The 24,287-nt window shown below is 42.7% G+C and overlaps 1 protein-coding gene across 7 annotated transcripts in view; it reads right to left on the minus strand.

The window, feature by feature from the left end:
* Window positions 1-405: 405 nt before the first annotated feature.
* The window catches only part of IQCE (IQ motif containing E), a 59,035-nt gene continuing 35,153 nt past the window's right edge, over window positions 406-24,287 (minus strand). For 5 of the 7 annotated variants that reach the window (XM_075899607.1, XM_006112884.3, XM_075899610.1 and 2 more), the window contains 6 exons: window positions 22,818-22,841; window positions 19,064-19,120; window positions 17,843-17,973; window positions 8,127-8,248; window positions 6,724-6,834; window positions 406-4,026 (listed from right to left, as the gene is read on the minus strand). In XM_075899607.1, the coding sequence (XP_075755722.1) occupies window positions 3,899-4,026; window positions 6,724-6,834; window positions 8,127-8,248; window positions 17,843-17,973; window positions 19,064-19,120; window positions 22,818-22,841 (573 nt within the window). In that variant the 3' untranslated portion in view covers window positions 406-3,898. The remainder of the gene's footprint in view (window positions 4,027-6,723; window positions 6,835-8,126; window positions 8,249-17,842; window positions 17,974-19,063; window positions 19,121-22,817; window positions 22,842-24,287) is intronic. The other 2 variants (XM_006112885.3, XM_006112886.3) reach the window with 2 other exon arrangements.

Raw genomic sequence — 24,287 nt, forward strand, 5'->3', positions numbered from 1 at the left:
AGTTGGCATGAACTTTCTTTTGAGTCTTACACTTGAATTTCATTCCACAACACAAAATGAGACACAGATGAAACATTTTGTGGCTGCACAAAGCAGGAAAATCTGAGGCAATGGCAATTGTGGTTCTTACAGTAGAATTTCAGGATTTTTCTTTTCAACTGAGCACCAGAAACAAATGTGACATGAATCCATTGCTTCTGTCAATTTCACTTGAGCTTTGGCCAATTTTACCCTTAACTTCCTTCCTTTCCCTACCTGCTTAGATGAGGACATTTGAAGTAGAGTTAACACAATTTTCCACTAAGTCATCTCATTTGTTTTCTGCAACATAAAAAGGAGAACTATGCATACCTGGTGCAATAAGACAAGCTGTGGCAAAGGGTTGAACAATGACCCAACTGAAAATATAGTGACAATATTTTTAATGCAATATGAGTCAGGGTAATAACAAAATCAAAGCAGTTACTGATGCAATCATGCATGAAGAATTAATTTACAAATTTAAAATTTATTTATAAAGTCAAATAATTAGAGAGCAATGTATAGTAATTGATTTAAAATCCAAAAAGATGTCAGTATAAATTATGTACAACATTTGCAAAGTTCTAAATAGAATATAAAAAAGATCATAAAATATATTGGCCCTTCCTAGTGTTCCAAGGTTAATGCATTTATATTTCATGAACATTAAAAACTGCTTTTTATCTGGATTTTTTTTAATTCTATGAAGAAGACAATAAACATATCAGGCCTGGATGCCACATTTAAAACATATTTATGAACATAGGCACTTAATGACCAAGAAGAAAATGAAGGAGATGTAGTCTCAAGAAAGTTGTATTTTGACTACATACTGCATGCACAGACACTAATGTCCACTTTGTCTTCCAATAGATTTTAAATGAGCATCACTGGCACAGAGAGCACCTCTATAACAGCAAAATGGAAAGTTTGCAATTAGATTAGATAGGTTATAATGGAGTTTTTCATTCAGGCCTTGAAGCTCTTATGAGGTTATCAGTGCCTTCTGCAACGAGCATTCATTTATCAGAAACTGAATGAGTCTGTATAGAAACTGTCTCTTGACAGGTCTGAGCTATGCTGATTTTCATTTCCTTAACTCCATGATTGGTTTGGGGGGAGAAAGAGGATGTAGGGTTGTGATCTACTATGAGAGTTTTCCTTCCTTCTTTCAAGCCTCATCTCAGCGTTGACAGTCAGATACAGATAGGAATAAAATAAAGCTTGCAGTGCTAGTCAAGTTTTATATTGCTTTCAATGTATTCATTGAATAGAGCAAGATTAAAAGCTACTAATATTGTAGGTGTTTCCCTTCTGCTCATATCATGTCAGGGTTCTGATATAAAATAAGAGCAGTTATCTTCCAAACTAAGAGGTGATCAGGAGTGCAGTACTCAAGGGAATATCAACTTTTTGACAACTTGGATTTCAAATTTGAAATTAGTTTTCCTCCAGACACATTTTGATTTGTGCCACCTCACACAAAGTTGTATCAATCGGTGTCTCAGAAAGATATTCCCTCCACTCTGTCCTGGAATTTGTCTACTGACACTATTACTGACTGCAAATCTCTTTAAAATGATTCACTGCTTAGTGAAAAGGAGAGCCTCTCTGCTCTGTATTTCATTCCTAATGCTTTGCTAATAGCTCTTTATTACTGCCTACTATTTTGAGAGAGAATTCTATCCATTATATTCACCATCCAAGTATCTCCCCACAGAGCAGAGGCTGAAAACCATACTGGTCCAGTCTTGGCCCTAGTACAAGCCACACAGTATCTCCTTAATCTGTCAGAGCCCTGAGCTCTTTCAATTCTCTACAGGCATATCCATGACACTTAACCAGTGTTTAAAACCTAAAATTTTAGACATAAGCAACTTTTACAGACCTATCATCATTTTAACTAACTGACAATCACATAGTTTATGTGAGTGTTTCAGAAAAGAAGGAAAGTGTCTTCTTTTAGCTTTGGCCAAGAGAATTGTTTTTCTCCCCACTACTCCCTGTGTGATAACTAAGTGATTGCAGTAACAGCAGGAATGCCCTATCCAATGGGATTATAACTGACAATCTACAGACTACATTGGGCATAAAGAGCTCCCAACAACTGCCTCTGGAAATAGTGCAGACAGCATTTCCACTGACGGAATTAAATGAAATCAGCTGCATTGTGCTGCAGCCATCCAGTTTCCTCTTTGGCTGCAAGAACTGGCATGAACTATGATAAACCTCAGATAAAGCAGTCTCAGTCCCCTGATTTCAATGGAGAACTTATTTATTAGTATTCAGCATAACAATGCTGACTGACTTTTAATTTAAAAAAGAGGAGGAGGGAGAGAATGTGATAAAAATCTTATACCTAGAAGTGTGGTTTGAGTTTACAAGCGACTCAAATACTCCTTGATGACATCCTTAGCAAGCAGCTACTAAATGTACAGCTAGCCCTCTACTCAGGAGAATGGGTAGTGGACTCCCTATGAATCCTGCTGAGTTATTGAACATATTTACAGAACTGAAACATGCTGTTTCTCACTGATGTATGCAACATCTACCGCACTCCAGCTGTAAACAACACAGAAGGAAGGAGCATTTAAAAGAATATTTTCTTTAGTTACATTCAGCATTAGAACGCAGGATTCTTTTTCAGACACTCCCCCGCCCCCAAATTGCATTGTGTTTAAGCAGTCCTAACAGATCACTTCTTTGCCACTATAGAGGAAAGATGGGATATGTTAGGTAAGGACTGGGTATCAAAAGCAACAGATTTCCTTTGTCGCCTTGGGAAGGTCACATAACCACTCTGTGCCACAGTTTCTTGATAATTTTACCTTCTTCATAGTAGTGCAAAATTAATTAATGTTTGCAAATCATGATGAGAACCTCAGATAGAAAGTGACAGAGAACCAAAATCATAATTAAAAATACAGTAGTGTTTAGCTGATTGATCCATCTGTATAGCTGACATTTCAGACATTTAAAAGATCAGTAAGTTAAATCAGAACACTAACCATGTATTTTCTCTGTGAAATATTTTTACATAGTAAAGATAACCTTGCATAATCCACTTGTGGTTCTGTTTTGTTTCACTTACATATCATGAACAGGAGGGCATCCCTCACACAACACTCCCTAACAGTATACATTCTCTCCACAGATACTACTATGGTAAATGTAATGGATTACATGGTTACATATTTCACATACAACACAGTAAATCATATGCACTATAAAATACATAACTGAGCAATGCAATAACGTAAGTTCAAATGCATACACACAGGCACAGTACACTTATGGACAGAGGTAGCTCTCTAAAAGCCTTAAACTAAGGTCCGCACATAATAGCTATCTTTAGTACAAACATTACAATTAAATAAATAGAGTGGACCTTATTGCATGCTTTCACTTAGCACACCCAAGCTGACAGTTGCACACATGTATTCAAAAATACTCTGCATGCATCCTCTTGCCAGGTGTGTGCAGTTCCTTCCTATATCAAATGAGTAAAAACTGGACAAGTAAGAGTTGCAGAACTGGGTCTCTAGATGGTAAACTCTTTAGACAAGGACCTTTTCTTCTTTCTCGACTGTGAAGTGTTATGCATATCAACGGCACTGTAAGGATCCTGCTTATGTACAACTATTGAACAATATAACCCCCCCATTCTCAATTTGAGGAGGACAGGAAAGAAATATAGTAATGAGGGCAGAGAGGTACAGCCATTAAAGTAGATATATAAAACTGAATGATTTTTCATGGCTGAAATAACAATGGTTTTAACTTGTGGACATTGTTCCTTTTAACCCTCTACTTGCTTTATCTTGCTTTTGTTTGTGCCCCAGGACTGCAAGAGGGTTTGAGAAGAACCTCCCCAAAACTAAAAGTGGGAGAAATTTTTCTTCACCATCAGCGATGGAGAGACTACACTATCATCCGAATCGTCTGAGTGAGCCTCATCCAAAGGCGGAGAGAGTGTGGACTGCAACTGGTTCTGGGAGGACATGACTGAAATAACCACAAAGAAAAGAGAAACATCAATAAACATCATTGACAAAACCAGGCCTTTGTGGGAAGCGTAATATTCTCTGGGCCATTAGGTTACCACAATGACCTACTGTCATGAATAATTCTGTTCCCTCTTTTCCTGAATACAGTTATTAACACTATCCTCTCCTGCAAGAGACTGGCAAGCATTAAACTGACATACTAACCATACTCGACTTTCTCTTACTTTCATTAAATCTTCTCAAGTGATTACACATCACAAAATAAAGCAGTTTGAAATTGAAGTCATCTCACATTATAAAAACAGATATTTAGTAGCAGTCTAGAAAAGGAAAAACTGACATAAGCAAGATCAAGTCAAGTGAAAGTGTCATGGAGAGGCCTTCAGACAGTTAGGAGTAAAGAAATGAGAGACAGGTGGCTGAGGACAATGATTGCTGACTCTCAAAATGCACTATAAAATACATATATAAATACTTACACATTAACAACCAAAAACTGTGACCAGACTATGTTTGTATCTTTTAAAAATATTTTGGATTAACAGAGGAAGGTCCTTCACTTAACTTGATGGCATTCTTCTATAGACTTTCAGAAAAACAGAAAAGTAATAAAAATGTTGGGGGTGGGGGCAAGATCTGGGCACTCAGAGCCCATGGAATGGAGGACCTTGGCATGGGGGAAGAAGACACACGGAGCCCCTGCAAGATGTGTTAGGGAGATTGGACAATTCCCTGAAATACAGGAGGATGGGAAGATGGCACGCAAGGACTTTGGGTAGGAGAGAACTGGATGAAAGCAAGGATCCTCTGAGGTATGAAATGTGCTCAGTCTACAAAAGCCATAAAGTATACAACCCCCACTCTCCTCAGGCAAATGAAGCTATGTACATTCCATGTGAACTGCTGTTTAGAAGATGAAGGAAGATTTTTCAGAAAAAAATATTTTTGAATGAGAGTACTGAGGATAGAAGTAATAAAGGGAAGCTGACATACTAATAAAAAGATGTGACTCCCACAATAAATTGCCGATTTTTAAAAGATCAGTCTTTTGTCTCTTGAATAAAACATGCCTGTTATTATTCTGGTCACTTAGCTTGTGTCCTCCTCTTAGGTTTTAGACATTCTGGGGCATGTTTGTACAGAGTTTAGCTTAATAGGGTCCTTATTCTGATCGGGCAGTATTACAATACAAATAAATAATAATCACCACTAAGCCCCGTGCGCTAGCTTAGCTGCATTCAGACAGTGCCTTGTATACTACTAAAGAGGTGCAAAAAAAATGCCACCCCAGTTAATTAATGAAGCCAGAAATGCAAAGCTCCAATCTGAGATGGAAAAGGAATAAATCAATGAGTTTCACATATTGTGGTTGTCATCCCTATCTGACCAACTCTAAGGAAAGAAACAAATGTGAAGGAACAAGTAGAATCTCACTGAAAAAAAATTAAAAATCAGTCTCCAAAGACTGGTTATATTCAAAAAGCTTTGGATTTGAAATAGTTAAAGAAGTCACATGAAATGAAGGCCTTCAATAAAATGCCACTTACTTTAGCATTTTCCACATAGTGGAGTTTTACCTCTCTATTTATAGCTCAGTCTAATTTTACAAAGAGACAGTTAAGCCGTGACTTCATTAAAGCTTATAAACTAAATACTTCTCTGGAGAACAAAAATTTCATAATGGCTCTTTTACCTACCAAAGGTAAAACACAATCCAGCACTTGGAAGTTAAAGGTAAACAGTTTCAGACTAGAAATCAGACATACATTGTTAATAGAGGGTAATGAACCATTGTATCAATTTACTAAGGGTTATGACAAAAATCTCTACCACTGGCAATTTTCAAATCAACACTGGATTTTTTTCTAAAATATGTCCTCTAGTTTAAACACAAATTAATTCAGGGAAAATTGGGTGGCTTGTGTTATCAGACAGTCATACAAGATGACCATAGTAGTCCCCTCTGGTTTTATAATCTATGAATCCAGTAGAGACAGTACAATAAACACCAAGATGCCTCTAAACCTGGATAATACCTATTGATTCTGGCCTATATACATGTTGTCTTTAACACGTAAACATTTACAACTCATCTGAAAAGAATGCCAAAGGGCAAGGTAACTAAATAGCTTCTTGCAAAAATTATTTCCACAGAACACTTACAGCTGATCAAAAATCTAGAGTTAATCAAATACAAGTTTGAGGTTGGAAGGCAGGAGGTGAACAGCTTATTCAGCTGCAGAATAATAGGAAGCTATCAAGTCCCTTCCTAGCTATGAAATGACCAGAGAAGAGCATTATTGCATTGGAAACCTTTTTCATTAGCAAATTGTTAGATCAGGCATAAGCTAAGAGTTAGAGAAGCTGAATTTTTAGTGAATGGGATGGAATTAAATGGTTAAATTAGAACCAACTGCAGGGTAATCAGATGGTATGCATGATAGAGCATTCTGCTTCCTTCAGTAGTTAGTTGAATTTGCCTTTTGGGATGATTTGGTTATGCTGTCTATAAATGCCCATGCCTAAGGGTAAAAAGTCCAAACATCTGTTAGATTAATATTCATGTGTGTGCTTGCTCTCTCTTCAGTTGCATCCTAAATATCTTCTAATCACCAAGAGAGTTTTGAAAATCTGCCACTTTCTTAGGGGCAAAGAATAACCCTTTGCCCCCCAGTCTCTTTCTTTCAATACTCACCAGAAGAGGATTGCAAGGACAAAAGTTTGTGCTCCCTTGATTTTCTCTCTTCCCCTTCTGCACTAAGTTCCTCCACAACTTCTTCACTGGTTAGTTCACTGTTTTCACCATCTGAAATAATTTAGCTGTCAGAGAACTCATGACTGAGGAGTGATGGTTCTCTATTATAATTAATTATTTGTATTATAGTACTGTATTACTCATTAGCCAGATTTTTTAGAGCTAAAGGTTTTTATTTACCTGGTCTCTCATGAACCTGGAGACAACTGAAAAGACATGGTCACATTTATTTGGCTGACTGGAGATGCTATTTTATTAGCAGATAAATATATCCCCTTTAAGCAAGAAAGATGAAATCCTCCCAACCTCTCCATGGTTGAAGCCTGAAATGCCATAGAAACTCCCTGGCTGCATCTAGACTGGCATGATTTTCCGCAAATGCTTTTAACGAAAGCATTTGTGGAAAAGAGCGTCTAGATCGGCACGGACGCTTTCGCGCAAAAGCACTTTTTGCGGAAAAGCGTCCATGCCAATCTAGATGTGGTTTTGTGCAAGAAAGCCCCGATCGCCATTTTTGCCATCAGGGCTTTTTTGCGCAAAATGGTTCTCAGTTGTCTACACTGGCCCTCTTGCACAAAAGCATTTGCTCAAGAGGGCTTTTTCCCAAATGGGAGAGTCATTGTATTTGCGGAAGAACACTGACATTACATTAGATCGTCAGTGTTCTTGCACAAATTCAAAGCGGCCAGTGTAGACAGCTGGCAAGTTTTGCCAGTCTAGAGATAGCCCCTAAGTATAGCTACATAGTGAGCGTGAGCTGGAAGTAGACAGACTGCAGAGAGGCTCATCATATCCTCTTGGATACTACATTTACCCCTAGAAGTAGCTCCTCCAAATCAAAGTTGTGACAAATAGGTTAGACAGTATGGGTGCATCTACACAGTAGGGCTGAACTCGAAATAAGCTATACAAATTGAGCTACGTCAATTGCATAGCTTATTTCAAAATAGCTTATTTCAAAATTGGGAGCGCCTACACAGCACTTATTTCAAAATAGAGCATTCTTCCTCCGACTTCCTTTACTCCTTGTACAATGAGGGTTACAGGAGTCGGAGTAAGAAGTCCTCCAGCTTGATAGTATTTCAACATTATTTTTAAATAACAGCCTGCTGTGTAGATGCGGACTAAGTTATTTCGAAATAACAGAAGTTATTTCGAAATAATGTTGCTGCATAGATGTACCCTTTGTGGGAAACCACACTGTCTGCCTACCTGTTTTGTGGTTATAGAATTTCAGTCTCCAAGACTACCAATCTTCTATTACACCTAAAGTTCTCTGGCAAATTGTGAGCGTGCCCATTCATAGCTTACATGCTTCTGAACATAGAGGGAAGTGAGATTACCAGGAGAGGTTGATGTGAAGGCTGAAAGTAAGGGTTTCTTGAGTGCTGGTGAGATTGGTTTCTTTTTCCTATAGGAAACAGCAGTACATGTTCTTTCACTTGAAGCACTGGAGGCAAAAGTCCTGCAAAAGATGAACCGCATTAGTATGAAGCATGGATCACTAATCCATCTGCAGAAAATGAAGGCAAGAAAACTGAGACAGATACAAGAAAGAAAAAGAAAGAGAAAAAAGAAAGAAAGCTATAATAACTCATAGAGGTGACAACTTGTAAACCAGATACGATTTCATAAGAGTTCATTTTATGTTGCAACCACCTTCTTGTTTAATCTTCCAAAGTACAACATTGGGCAGCATGGATGATGTGAGTCTGCTTTGAATTACATTATTGCTCTATGATTGTCTGATTGCTGTAAGTATGCTTCCTGACTATATGTCACTAAGTCAAAAGAGGCTCTTAGGAAAAAGTATCAGGAATGAAAGCAATCAGAAAAAATACCTAATGGAGCACTCAAGGACAATAAGGTAATTGGGGATAAACTGAATTTTTTGCATTAGTCTTCACAGCGAGGATATCAAGGATATTTCCAAACTTCACCCATTATTTTTAAGAGACAAATCTGAACAGGTGTCAACAAAGGAGGTTTTAGAACAAACTGATAAATTAAACAGCAATAAATCACCAGGACCAGATGGTATTCAGCCAAGATTTCTGAAAGAACTCAAATGTGAAATTGCAGAACTATTAACTGTGACTTGCAACACATCATTTAAATCAGCTTCTGTACCAAATGACTGTAGGATAGCTAATGGGACACCAATTTTTTAAAAGGTCTCTGGAGGTGGTCCTGGCAATTACAGGCAAAGGACTCCTGATTTGAGTACCAGGTAAACTGGCTGAAACTATAGTAAAGAACAGAATTGTACGACACATAAATGAACATAATTTGCTCGGGAACGGTCAATGTGCTTTTTGTAAATGGAAACCATATCACAACAATCTACTATAATTCTTTGAGGGGGTCAAAAAGCTTGTGGACAATGTTGATATGGTGGATATAATGAATTTAGATTTTCAGAAAGCCCTTCACAATGTCCCTCACTATAGGCTCTTAAGCAAAGTAAGTAGTGATAGGATAAGAGGGAAAGTCCTCTCCTGGTTTGGCAATTAGTTAAAAGATAGGAAACAAAACGTAGGAATAAATGGACAATTTTCAGAATGGGAGACATTAACAAGACTGGAACTTTTCAGCTTAGAAACAAGACAACTAAAGGGAGATATGATAGAGGTCTATAAAATTATGACTGGTATGGAAAAAGTAAATAAGGGTTATTTATCCCTTCTCACAACACAAGAACTAGAGGTCACCTAATGAAATTAATAGGCAGAAGGTTTAAAACAAACAAAAGGAAGTATTTCTTCATATATCACACAGTCAACTTGTGGAACTCCTTGCCAGAGGATATTGTGAAGGCAATACTATAACATATTCAAAAAAAGAACAAGATAAATTCATGGCAGGCAGCTCCATCAATCACTATTAGATAGTATGGGCAGGAATGGTGTCCCTAGCCTCTGTTTACCAGAAGATGTGAATAAACAGGGAATAGATCACTTGGTTACCTGTTCTGCTCATTCCCTCTGTGGCTCATGACATTGGGAATGGCTGAAGGACAGGATACTGGACTAGATGTACGTTTGGTCTGACGCAGTATGGTCATTCTTATGCTCGTCAAAAGAACACTTAATAAGTCTTTAAAAAACAATGTCTGGGCTATTAATTGGTCAGGGACCATGTACCATGGCTCCAGTAAAGTTAAAAGGCTGATTCTGCCAAGGCTGGTAGCCTAAGATCAAAAGTGTATTAAAAATTTTAAAAGTCCCCTCATACAGGCTGGTCCAGAAGAATGGCCACAGACAAAAATGTATTCTGCAGAGGGAGCCTGAAGAAATTGGGTTACCTGGCTAACATCAATGGACAGGCCTCCATGGAATCATAGAATCGTAGGACTGAAATGGGACAATGAGAGGTCTTCTAGTTCAATCCCCTGCACTCAAGCTAGAACTAAGCATTAGCTAGGCTATTCCTGATAAGGAATGTGAAACTGTATTCAGTATCCGGTAAGCATCACACTTATCAGGTGATGCTTATTGGGTGACAGTTAACTGGTGCCTGGAAACAGTCCACCATGAGTGAAAGGCTGCTCCAGCACCGCCTGGCCCACCACACTGTGGGACAGGGAGGGAGCCTGCCGCTCCCCATGTGGGGCCAGCAGAGGAAGCAGCCCTGAAGGCTGGGGACTGTTCCAGCCGGGCTGGAGCGATCCCCCACCCAGGATCCCACAATCAGTTAAACCTAATCTTTAGCCAGTTAACTTATTAAACAGGATTTTACATTCTTATTCCTGATAGGTGATTATTCAGCTTGCTTTTACAAACCAATGATAGAGATTCTACAACTATCATAGCCAATTATTACAGTGCTCATCTGCCCTGAGTTTTCCCTAACATCTAATGTAAACCTCCCTTGCTGCAATTTAAGCCCATTGTTTCTTGATTTATCCTCAGTGGTTAACAAGAACAATTTTTTCCCTCCAGATCATAACAACTTTTCATATACTTGAAAACTGTTATTATCATGTCTTCTCTCAGGGTTCATCTACACTTGCTCCCTAGTTTGAGATAGGGATGCAAATGTAGGTGATCGAAATTGCTAATGAAGCGGGGATTTAAAATATCCCGCGCTTCATTAGCATGATCTCGCCGGCGCGTTACTCTGCTCAACAGCTGATTTGAACCAGGAAGTGTGAGCTGGGACGCGTTAGTTCGAACCCTTTGTGAGAAAATGAGAAGTGACGTTAGTTTGAACCAAGGGGTTTGGTTCAAACTAACGCCACCCAGTGCGCACTTCCTGGTTCAAATCAGCTCTTGAGCGGAGTAACACGCCGGTGGGATCATGCTAATGAAGTACGGGATATTTAAATCCCCGCTTCATTAGCAATTTCAGTCGTCTACATTTGCATCCCTATCTCGAACTAAGGAGCAAGTGTAGACCTACCCTCTGTCTTCTCTTCATCAGACTAAACAAACACAATTTTTTTCAATTTTAGGTCAAGTTTTCTAGACCTTTAAACATTTTTGCTTCTTTGTTCTGGACTTCCTCCACATTTTTCCTGAAATGTAGTGCCCAGAAGTATGAACTCAATACACCAGTTGAGGCCATATCAGTGCAAAATTGAGCGGGAGAACTACCTCTTGTGTCTTGTTTACAACCTTCCTGGCTAATACATGCCAGAAAGATGTTTGCTCTTTTTCCAACAGTGTTACACCTTTGTCTTATATTGAGCTTGTGATCCACTATGAGAGGGGTGGCCAACCTGTTAGAGAGAAAGAGCCAAAATAGCGGTGGATAGAGTGCGAAGAACCACATACCAGGGGGGTGGGGAGGGAGTTGTTGAGGAAAAAAAAATGTTCTGGGGGAAAACAGGTGCCGGTACACCGTCCCAGGTCATACCACAACAAAAAAAGCACTGGGAAGGGGTGAGAGGTGCAAGCTCTGGGAGGAAATTTGGGTGCAGGAGGAAGTACAGAAGAGGATGCTGGCTCAGGGAGGGGGCTCCAGACTGCAAAGTGTTGGGGTCAGGTGGAGGGTTGGGGTGCTGAGCAAGCTGCAGGCTTGTGGCTGAGAGGGTGCAGAAGTTTGGGCTGGATTCATGAGGGACTCAGGGCAGCGAGGCTGGGAGTATGATGGGCTCAGGACATAGATTTCCAGTGTGTGGATGGTGCAGGAGTGTTGTGGCAGAAGACTGGGAATGTGGGGGTGCAGCAGTTTGGGGATGTGAGAGGCTCAGGACAGAGGGTTCCACTGTATGACAGACTCAGGTTTCGGGTCTGGGGGTGGTGGTGCAGGAGTGTTATGATGCTTTGGCCATATGGGGGCTTGGCCCAAATTGGGGACTTGTTGGCCAGGATTCATTTGTAAATATAATATTATGTCAAACACAAAATGTTTCAGTGTTGTCCTTATTTATTAGAGAGCTGGGAACCTGTTTTGAGTCGGGGTCACTGACCCAAAGAAAAGTCATCAGGGCCACACAAGTGAGATGCAAAAAACCAACTGCTCCAAAATCCCCCAAGCCTCACTAATGTGGCCCCAACTGTGTTGGTGAGGGCAGAGGACAGGGTGCTGGGGCAGGGTACTCATGGGGGTGGGTCTGGCCAGGGAGAGGGGACAGAGACAGCTGGGGCCAGTACCTGGGGATCCTGGGTCTCAGGAAGCGCCCTGGCTGCTCTTCCATCCCCTCCCCTGGCACCCCCCCCAACCCAATCACCCTCCCCTTCCCCAGAGGCAGGCACACACATCCCATCCCAACCCTAACCCTAACCCAATCCCCCTCCCTCTCCCCAGAGCCAGGCATACCCCCCAACCCACTCCCCTTCCCCTTCCCCAGAGCCAGGCACCGCCCCCACTCTAACCTAATCCCCCTCCCACCCTGCTCTAACCTAATTCTCGGGTCCCGGAGGCGGAGTTGCCGCAGCTACAGCCACATGCATCGCCCTCCAGGCGTGTGCGCTGAGCAGCCAGCCTTGAGATGTGCTGGCTGGGACACCGTGTGTACCCCCCCACAGCCCTACCCAATCCCTCTTCCCTCCTCTTCCCCAGACTAGAGCCAGGCACTCTGCTACCCTGCTCTAACCCAAATCCCCTCCCGCCACGCTCTAACCTAATTCTTGGGTCCTGGAGCCACTGCTACAGTTGTGCATCTGAGACACGTGTGCTGAGTGTTCAGAACACCATGTGCACCCCTCCAACCCGATCTTCCTTCCCTCCTCTTCCCCTTCCCCAGACTCCTCCCCTCTCCACTCTAACCCAATCCCCCTCCCCCACAACTTATGCTCGGGTCCCGGAGCCAGAGCTGTTGCTACCACCATGCGCATTCGGGATACCATGTGCACCCCCCCACACCCAATTCTCCTCCTCTTCCCTCCCCTCCTTCTCCAGAGCCAGGCATCTCTCCCCGCTCTAACCCAATTCCCCTCCCCCACCAACCTTATGCCCAGGTCCTGGAGCTGGAGTCGCCGTTGGCGCCGCCGCCGCACCCAGAGCCCTTGCTGCTGCCTGCACTCAGCAGCCGACTACTAGCACACGCAAGCTGGGACGCTGTGTGCGACCTGGCCTGCACGTGCAGGATATGACGCAGTGCGACGCGGGCCGTGAGTGGAATGGCGCAGGCCATGAGCACGCATGCGGCTCACAGCAGCCCGGCCGTGAGAGAGACTGACTTGAGCGGTTCTGGGTTCCGACCCGGTTCCATCAGGAGCCGCAATTTTTTTCTTTGCAAGCCGCGGGTTGGCAACCACTGCACTATGACCTCCAGATCCTAGGTCATCGTTTCCCATTTTGTATATGTGAAACTGATCCTTCCTAAAGTGGAGTAATTTGCATTTGTTCTTATTGAATTTTATCCTATTTACTTCAGACCATTTCTCCTGATCATCTTGAATTTTAGTCTGAACCTACAAAACACTTGCAACCCTTCCCAGCTTGATGCTGTCTGCAAACTTTGTAAGTGTACTCTCTATGCCATTATCTAAAAAGTGATCGATGAATATCCTAAAAAAAAACTGGACTCAGAAGGATCAATTCATGTGGGGAGAGGTGTTCAGTTTGTGATTTCCCCAGGGGTACTGGACCCCAGCTCTGCCTCAGAACCCACCTGCAATCCATCCCTTCTCCTAAGCCCTCACATCCACCCTGCCTCTCTCTGCTCTGTTCCACTCCATCCCAGTTCTTCTTCGTTCCTCTCCTCCTTCTTCCCCCCAAGTGTCTCCTCCATGTCGCTATCACTGGTGCACAGGTGGCTCTAGGGGTAGAGGGTGGAGTAAATCTGAAGGGCTGCCGGTGGGTTCTGATTTTTTTTTCAGTGGGTGCTCACAACCCAGAGCACCCACAGAATTGGCAACTATGCCTGGGGGACCTCACTTGATATGACTTCCAGCTTGATTATGAATCACCCTATGGGAATGGTTTTCCAACCAGTTATGCACCAGCTTTACAGAAACTCATCTAGGTTGTATTTCCCTAGTTTGTTTAGGAGAAAATCATGTGAGAGAGTATCAGAAGCCTTACTAAAGTCAAGATATACCACATCTACCACTTCCCCACCATCCACAAGGTTCGCAACCCTTTCAAAGAAAGCTATTAGATTGATTTGGACAATACATGTAAACTGTTTATTGTTTTAAAATCTTTGTTCTCTTGCTCTATGCAGTGTTCTCACTATTAAAAATATACCCTTTGAAGTTTAGAAAAAGCTGTCTGGTCACATTGCATAGACCATTTGTCACAGCCCCCAGAGGCAGAGCTGGAGTGGATAAAATTATGTTGGCCCTGCTAAGGTAGTCAGGGTACTACATAGGAATCTTAGTGTCAGAGGGTATGTCTACACTACCCCGCTAGTGCGAACTAGCAGGGTAATGTATGCATACCGAACGTGCAAATGAAGCCCGGGAATAGCTTGCTAGTCCGAACTATCTAGCCCGTGCCGCGTGTAGCCGCGCAGCACGGGGTTCGAACAAGCCGGCATTTAAAAATGGTGCCGGCCGGCTTATGCAAATAAAGCCCGGGAAATTCAAATCCCGGGCTTCATTTGCACGTTCGGTATGCATACATTACCCCGCTAGTTCGCACTAGCGGGGTAGTGTAGACATACCCAGAGAGACATGTGATTCCATCCTGAGAGAGGTGAGATCTTGGGCTTGTCACCTGAGGAGTGAGCTCTGACAGCTGTGTGCTTTACCCTGTAACCATGAGATTATCTCAAGCTTTGGGAGCACTAAACCATGAAAAGAGAGTAAATATATTTTGATACAGTCATTGTACACCTAAAATGTTAACAAATCAGTGTATTCCTGCTGAGAAAAAGTACTTGGCTGCTAATGAGATTCCATTCTAGCATTTTTCCTTTAAAATTAGGCCTTTAGACTTCCCTACACTAGTCCAGTGCAGAAGCACTGATTGCTACATATGTGAAATGCAAATAACCATTTTCTACAGTTACTTTTCCAACCACTAAAGGGCAAAAACAATGAGAATATATATGGAGATTACAGCTGCAACAAGAACCCTGACAGAAACAGAAGGATAGGGAAATGTTGTTGCATGCCCTTCCTATACATTTTACTTGTGAACTGTTCATACAGGCTGTGTCTAGACTACATCCCTCTTTCGACAGAGGGATGTAAATTGGATACTTTGAAATTGCAAATGTAGCGGGGATTTATATAGCCCGCACTTCATTTGCAGGGGTCAACAAATTATGGAAAACCTACTCGCCAGACAAAAAAGGGACTCGCCACCCTCTTCCACAAAAAGTGTTTTTTAATGACATAAATTCCTAATAAGAATAAGAACAGTAATTACTAATAAGTTATTAATCAAAATATCACCCAAGTTATTAATAAATATCTTATAAACCTCTACCTTTTCTCTTTGCTGCCATGTCTCCTCTCCTTGCTCCATCAGCTCCCCTGGTGCCTGCTGCCCCCCAACCCCTCACTCTCCTCTGCTGTCCTGACTCCTGCCCTTCTCACTGCACTCAGCCTTCCTGAGACCTGCCCCCCTCCGCCAGCCCTTCTCTCCTCCCTGTGCCCACTCCTGCAGTAGCCCCATTCTGATCATGTGAGCTACCCCTCCTCATCCCCTCTCCTAAAACCTCCCTCTACACACCTGCCCTGCCTCTCTCCTCTGGTGCTGGTCCCTCCCCTGCAGGTGTCTGCCCTTCTGCTTCATCCCCAGAATCCCTTGGCACCTGCACCCTCCTGGTGCCTCCCCCTTCCCTCACTGTTCCTGCCCCCTTTGCCCTCTTTTTCCCTGATACCCACCCCCTCACTACCCTCTGCCCCCGTTCCCCTCATGCCCCTGTACCCGCACAGATGCCTTGCTCCATCCCCGGCTTCCTCATGCCCACCCCTTCTCCCAGCACCTCCCCCTCCTCCCTCTAGTCCCCAGTGCCCTTACCCTCTCCTTTCCCACTGACACCTCCCCTCCTGTCCTTTTCCTCATTGACTGCACTTGGTCCCCTGGCATTTGTCTCTCTTGCACCCCTGTCCCTTAGTGCCTTCCCCTTTCTTCTTCTTCTCCTGACCTCCTCCCCTCCCCTCTCCTCAGCACAAGCCCCTTCCTCATATTTTCCCCTCCCCTCCCCTCCCCACAGCCCAGCCCAGTCCCTTCCGCCAGGGCCACCTCTAGGTTTTTTGCTGCCCCAAGCAAAACATTTTTTGGCCGCCTCCCCCTTTTTTTGTTGTCTTTTACACGTTTGCAGTTTGCAATAAGTTTTTTTTTTGTTTTCGTTTTTGTCCTGGCATTTTAGCCCTATAAATAGCAAATAGCATTTTCGTTCGTTTTTTTCCATAAAGGCAAAGGCGCTTCAAGTGAACGCCTCCTTTCACTCCCTGCTGGGTCACAGCAGCCTTTTCCCTGCCCTGTCGAGCCGCTCCCTATGGACAAGGACCCTTCACTCCCGACTCACAGGGGGAGCAGGGTGCAGGGACAGCACAGACACAGAGCCAAAGGGGTGCAGGGAACAGTGGGGGGATACGGGGGTGGCATGGGGAACGGGAGGCACAGAGCCAGATGGACGCAGGGATCGGGGGGAACAGGGTGCAGTGGAGGCACGGAGAATGGAACACAGGGAATGGGAGGGGCAGAGGGATCGGGGTCTAGGAGCAGTGCAGGGAATGGGCAGCACAGAGCTGGGGGGGCATGGATCGGGGGGAGCAGGGTGCGGAGTGCAAGGGCAGCACAGAGCCAGAGGGTCACAGGGAAGAGGGAGAGCAGGGGGTCTGGGGTGCAGGGGAGCAGGGGCAGCGTGGGGAACGGGCGGCGCAGAGACAAAGGGGGGCTGGGGGTGTGGCAGGACTGGAGCTGGCGGGGCGGGCCCTGGCTGTGCTGCGTGCCGCAGCCAGCTCCCAAGGACACTCGGCTAGAGCTGAGCTGCCGCGGCTCTTTAAAATCAGCGGGGCCATGTCACGCCAGCGTCCTGGCATCCCGCCCCGCCTCCTCGCACCACAGCTGCATGCAGGCAGCCCAGTGGCAAGAATCGCCACACTTCCCCCTTCCCAGCAGCGCTCTGCTTCTCCACTGGCCGACGGATAGGATGGGGCCGCGCTGCTCGTAGTGCAGGCTTCCGCCAGCCCATCACAATGGCCCACAGGGCCAGTCCACCCCTGCACTCTCCAGCTGATAAAATCTACTCACCACAGGCAAGAGGGTGAGTGTATTTGTCGAGCCCTGTTCATTTGCATAATCGCATAATGGCGCTCTTTCGAAAAAGCACCATTTTGAAAGTAAAACCGCAGTCTAGATGCAATTCTGTTGAAAATGGCAGGCTTTTTCGAAAGACAGAATTCCGTCTAGACCGTGGTTTTATTTTCGAAATGGTGCTTTTTCGAAAGATCACCGTTAAGCGATTATGCAAATGAAGCATAGGATATTTAAATCCCCGCTTCATTTGCAATTTCAAAGTGTCTAATTTACATCCCTCTGTCGAAAGAGGGATGTAGTCTAGACACAGCCACAGAAACATACCTAAGTGTGTGTTGTTTTTTTATTTTTTTTTGCTGCCTTGGAGCTTCTACTACAATTTTACATCAATATAACCATTTAAATAAGTAACAATGCTGTGTCTTGGTGGAGACATCTGTTCCTCACTTACCTTTCCTCAGGACACTCTTTACGTGCTAAGTGAGCCCTGAAAACTGACTGGATGAATGTTACAATCTCATCTTCCTCCTTGAAGTCAGAAAACAAGCTCAAAGAGCTGGACCCATCAGATATGTTGGGGCCCTGTAATATAAAGGACCGAAGGGAAAAAAATCAGCTTTTTAATAAATTCCTTGCCAAAATAACTGCACTTCTAACATTTTTATTTTTGATCATGAACGTGGTGTCACCTGGTAGTGAGAAAGCATTTACTTTTTTTTGGCTTGCAGGCCTGTGGGGTTTTCCTAGGCTTCTACTGATCCAATGACAATCTGTCATCGTATGTGCTAAAGGGTAGGCAGCTGAAATGAACGTTACATTATTTCAGCAGTATTGTGGGTGGGACACCCCCTTAACCTAAGAGACTTAAGGCAGCCTCCAAGATGGGTCTGTCTGTATACAGCAGAAGTTGTCAGTGCTGTCAAATTGAGCTGAAGTGAAGCTTAAATATTATAATATGTAGTGAGAGGGAGGATCTGGCTACAGAATTCTTCATTTGTTTAACACTTCCCTACATCTAAATGGTTACTTAGGAAACCAGTACATTTACAGCATCTAAAATGAGTAATCAGTCAGGAAGTCTTTTTATATTCAGAGCCTGGCAATCAGGAGTAAGTGTGACATGATTTAAAAAATACACTGGAAATCTTAACAGAGCTTGCTGGACACCAAACTCCAAGCTAACCATCACTTTCACCTTCTTGTTTCTAAAGAATGATGAGTAATGTTTGCCTAATGCTACAACTCCATGTGTACCTGGGTGAAGACAGCTTTTGAAAAGGTAGCACACTAGCAATATAGTTCTTTATTCTTAACTGTTGGCAGAATCAGATACAGAAATCAAGCAGCTTGGGACCAAGGTTGCAGTCTACTGCATTGACATGCTATGGCTTTATTTCTGAAGAGGACTATGAAGTAGATGGTAAAAAGAAAAGCCAGCAAATGGGCTTGACCTCTTTTTGGAATTTAAAAATGACACCATAGGTCAAAGTATTAAAACAAAAGCCCACTGGATGAGTTACAGAATTAAACGTGCAAGACTTCAAAGCCTGCAACTTTGCACTGTAAATAATGGGAAAATAAAGAAGTACCTTGTGTATATGTCCCCACTTCCCCCAAACTTATTTCCAAGGCTATGCATGGTGGGAGATTTTCGATTGAGTGTGTTACTCACTAACAATTCCTGCCGAGCTAAATGTCCCCTGAACGCTGCCTGAATCACAACAGCCGCCTAGCAGGGAGAGAGATAAATGGGTATTAACTCTCTTGAAAGATGGCAGCTACAAATTAAAGTAGTGTCCAGAGGGGAAAAAGGCATTACAGGAGAAAACTATTTTCCCTGTGCAGTGACAACTGTTTGATGTGCAGGCATTTCCCCTCTAATCAAGAGGCATCCTTAACCACCTCACATGTGCTTGTCTGCAATCCAAAAGGGTTTCAACCTATAAATGATAAAAGAACTGCACAGACACACAACTCTACAGTAAATTTAACCTGGGAATCTGCACATTATGGAGCCTGTCAAATGCAATTAAATTCAAGCTGCCAACATTGGCCCATATTTCTTAGATACAGCAATGCAGTCATACTCCCATCCTAGATCTCAGCTACCTAGCAGGCTTTGCTGCTTGATAATATCAGAAATCAAGAGGAGTCTGGCAAATGTTCTGGTGAATACATTAAACAAATGTTCTCTCTCTCTGCTAAGGGATTTTAATTCTGAACTAGAATATTTAGAGTGTAAAGTGAAATTTTAAAAACACCATTCTGATAGATGTTAAATATAGTTTCACATTATAAGAGCATGGAAAGAGCTTTGGCACGTCTCATCCTTCTCTCTACTAACCTACTAAAAATGGACTTTAAAGAAGAAAATGCATATGATATTATATTGTGCTAGTTGAGAAATACTATACAACCATGCAATGAAGAACTTTGTCACAGTGAGGGGTGGTCATTAGACTGCCAACTGTCTAATCACACAAACCTTAATACTCTTGTCCCACGCTTGCCCCGAGACCCTGCCCTACTCCTTTACTAAGGCCCTGCTCCAGCTCATTCTATCCCCTCTCGCTCACTCTCCTCCATCCTCACCCACTTTTACTGGAATGGGGCAGGAGGTTGGGATGTGGACTCTGGGGTGGGGCTGAGGGTTTGGAGTGTGGGAGGGGGGTCTGAGCTGAGCCTAGGGCAAGTGACTAGGGTCCAGGAGGCAGCATGGGCTCTGGGAGGGAGTTTGGGTGCAGCAGGAGGTTCAGGGCTGGGGCAGAAGTGAAAGGGGGTGAGAGAAATGGGATCTAAAAGGGAGGATGAGTATGAGGGGCCTCAGGCATGAGGCAGGAGATGCAGAAGGGAGCACAGGCTCTGGGTGGGAGTTTGGTGTGGGAAGGGCTCGGGGCTGGGGTAGGGGGTTGTGATGCAGGAGGGGGTATGGGTTCGGAGAGGAAGTTTGGGTGCAAAATGGGGCCCAAGGTTAGGGAAGTGGGTTGGGATTCAGGAAGAGGCCAGGATGTGGGTTCCCGCCGAGTGGTATTACCTTGGGTAGCTTTGAGTTTTGGTCAGTGAAGCAGTGGGGCTAAGACAGGCTCCCTGCCTTCCCTAAGACCTGTGCCAGCATGTCCCCATAGGCCCTAGGAAGAGGATGGGGAGGCCAGGTGGCTCCACACGCTGTCCCTGCCTGCAATGGGAGCTGTGAAGTCATTGCTCAGGTTGTGGCCAGTGTGCGGAGACCTGTCTCTCTTACCTATGGGCTGCAGGGAGGGATGTGCCAGCGACTTCCAGGAGTGGTACAGGAACAAGGCAGGCAGGAAGCCTGCCTTTGCCCTGCTCACCCCAGACTTTTAGTGGCTTATATTCTGGTTTGTCTCCAGGAGCCTCCAGGAGAATAAGCCCAATTCTAGAAGATTCCCAGCACAACTTGGAACGTTGGAAACCTACTTGGTCATACATGTTCTATCAATTCTGTCAAAACATTTGGGTTTTCAATAAAATACTGTTATAAGAAATGTCTGCTCTCTGTGGGAAAATTTTGATTTTTTTGGTCAAAAAAGTTTAAGTAACTGTAAAACAAATTACTGTATTTTGATTCAGCCATTCAGCCATGTTGCCTCATGAGAGCTTTATTTCAGTTTCTACCAACCCTCAGGGCTCATCTAGACAATGCTAAAGTGTCGAAAGAGGATATGCAAATTCTGTGGGAATTTGCATATCTTCTTCCGATCTCACTTTCGAAAGCAAAGCTTCGAAACTGAAAGTAATCAAGATGCATTTTTTGGCAACCCCCTTCCCTTTTTCAAAAAGCCATGTAAACCTCATTTTTTGAGGAAAAGCGGCTTTTAAAAAAAGGGGGGGAAGTTGCCGAAAAAAAGCGTCTTGATTACTTTCATTTCAAAGCTCTGCTTTCGAAAGTGAGATCGGAAGAAGATATGCAAATTCCCGCAGAATTTGCATAACTCCTTTTGACACTTTTGCGTAGTCTAGATGACCCCTCAGTGACCTTTATGAGCTGGGCTCCCTACCTGAACTACATCTCCCATGATGCACCTTACCCAGGGATTTGAGTGATACAACCGCCTTCCCTCACCAGGAGGGTGACTGTGGTACATCATATTAGATGTAGTCTAACAGGAAGCCCAGAAATAAAGGAGAATGGGAACATGAGACACCCAAATGTAAGCTCCCGGGAGGTACCATTGCAGCATTTTGGAATCAAAATATTTAAATTTTATATTTTTTGCCAGATAAAATTTTCCAATAAAGAAATAAAGTGCATTTCCAGCTCTAATTATAATGCATATATGCATGTGGCAGAGTTGAAGCTGTGCATGCAAACTTAAGTGTGGCTTTTCCCAACCTGTTTAACTATGCAACCCTAGAAGTCTCTTAAAGATTTCAGTATAAAAGATCCTAGGTTGTTTTTTGTTTTGTTTTTTAAAGAAAAAGACTGTAAAAATTGAAAAAGCAATTCACTCTTCAGAGTTTTATGTGCTGTAAGACACGGGCAACAGCAGGTGCAAATTCCATAAGAATGCCATGTCCTACCAAACAAGACAGTCTACAAGAGAGAGAGAGATCTTCCCCAATGCAGCTTAGGAGTTTTCAGAGAAACTTACAAAACTTGGGGTGATCCTACCTAGTTTGCTGGGGCAGATCCAAGACCTTCTGAGAAGCCCATGTACACTCTTAGTATACATTTCACTATGCAACTAAGGCTTCCATCCTGAATCAAGAATCGTGAAAGAACTCCTCCTTAGTCACATGGAGACCCAGTGATTTAACAGGGCTCCATGTAGGCACCTGGGTATACTCATTGTCCTTGAGGTGGCTTCAGGGCCTAAATTAGTAATGCTCACAGCACAACCTCTCTTAGAGGTCAACTTTATGAGTTTAATGAAAAATCTTGTGAAAAATATAACACATATACAGGTATCAAAGGGTTATAATTTGGTCAAATGATTGTTCCAGTTAAATGGCTATAAAGAGCACTTCTTAATGAGGGCTGTTTCCATGTTAAATGTCTACATCTAGCCTTTTTGAAGATAGGGCTCTTCATAGAAAGGTTGCAAGAATTAGTTATTATACTGGGAAAACTTTTCTCCATATCATCTGCAGCTCCATATACTCAGAAATGCCAGAACCATTTTTGCTCCTGTTTTCCAAAAAGATACATCTTTTGACAGAGAACACATAGAAAATGTGAACCCCAAAGGAGAAAGTTTAAGTAAATCATGAACAACTGAAAACAGAATGTCAAAAGATAAATTGTTACTGAACTATTATTTCCAGCAAATCACTAGTGCTTCTGCTAGAATACTGAAGCTCGTAATAATAATAATAATAATAATCTCTTTAAAATTATATAACTGCTTGTTTATACTTTATTATAAAGTGAACATGAATTGTCATTTATTGGTACAATACACACTTACCTGATCCAGAGCCATTTCTTCTTTCTGAAATGGAGAAAATTTCTAAATAAACATCATAAGGATATATGGCTTTTATTACCCAAAAGGTCTCATATTTTCTTATAGCTACTAAAAAGGCATTTCAAAACAACTGAAAAGCTCATTTTTTTCTATCCGTGGGCAGCTTTCTTTAACTGGATTTTTTGGGGATTGTTTGTTAGCTTGGTAGTGGATTTTTTTTATGTTCCCCTATCTCTAACCCCTGAAATCATGGACACAGAAAAGCATAACTTACTTCGTTTGTTCATAAAACAAAAGGTAATATAAAACATGCTTTTAGTTTGTTCAACTTATCCTAGTTGGATGAAGCTCAGGCTAAAGAAATTTCCCGGTTTCCTCTGATGATTTAAGGGATGCAGAATCATCCCTCAAAACTACCATATCATGCTTTGAGCTCCACATATATCTAAGTATTATCCTACATGAACCAGGATGGGCCATACCCTTTATTTTTGCAAATTAATGATCTCTGAAACAGTAAGTCATGGAAGAGATTTCACCAAAAGTTTTTACATTACCTTTCAAAAGAATGTAATACTCTTTTATTTCATGCACCTTCCTTATTTTTCATTGCATCATTTATTTTGGTTCTCTCTCACATATTCTAAAAGTCAGGTTCTCATATTTGGGCCCTAAATGGTTATGATATGGAAAGAATTTCTTAATTCCACTTCTTTCCCTGTCCTCAACATCTGAGCACTGGGCTTTCAACTCTGGCACTAAAATACAAGTTCCAAAAATCTGTAATGTCTTGAATTTCTGATTTACCTCACTTATGGTACTCAGAGTTTGCTGGAAATTATACTCTCTGAGAAAAATGTTGATCAAAATTAAAAAAAAAAAAAGTTACCCATTGAAAAATTCAAATTTTCAGTGAAAAAAAAAATCAACATTTTATATACTAAAATTCTTAAATGCCACCAGGGTGCCCATGGGAGTTGTAGTTTGGGTTTTCATACTTGCTTTCTCTTCCATGGGAGATCCCTGATCAGAGTAAATCTCCCATGAGAAACCTTTTGGTGAGGGAAGCCATATTCTGGAAGACTCACCTGTCTGTGATTAGTCATGGGAGGACTCAAGCTAGAGAACCCATTCTGGAGGAGGATGGGAACATGAGGTACCTTAATTACAGTTCCCAACAAACAGTGCAGCAGCATTTTAGAATCAAAATTTTAAAAATGGCTGAATTAAAAATCAGTTTCTGGGTGTCCTCTTTTTTTTTTTTTTTTTTTTTTGACAAAACTATCAAAATTTTCCACAGAAAACAGACCTGTCACACGAAAAAAAAGTGGATTTTTTTTTACCAGCTCTAGTACACAGTACTTCTTTCTCCTAGTCATGGCTACTACCGACACCTTTTCCTTTAGTTCAGTCAAGTCAGGCCTGCTTCTAGCAAAATTCACATTCACTGTTATAATGTTAGCACAGTCT

The sequence above is a fragment of the Pelodiscus sinensis genome, chromosome 16 (genome assembly GCF_049634645.1).
Source record: "Pelodiscus sinensis isolate JC-2024 chromosome 16, ASM4963464v1, whole genome shotgun sequence".
NCBI lineage: Eukaryota > Metazoa > Chordata > Testudines > Trionychidae > Pelodiscus > Pelodiscus sinensis.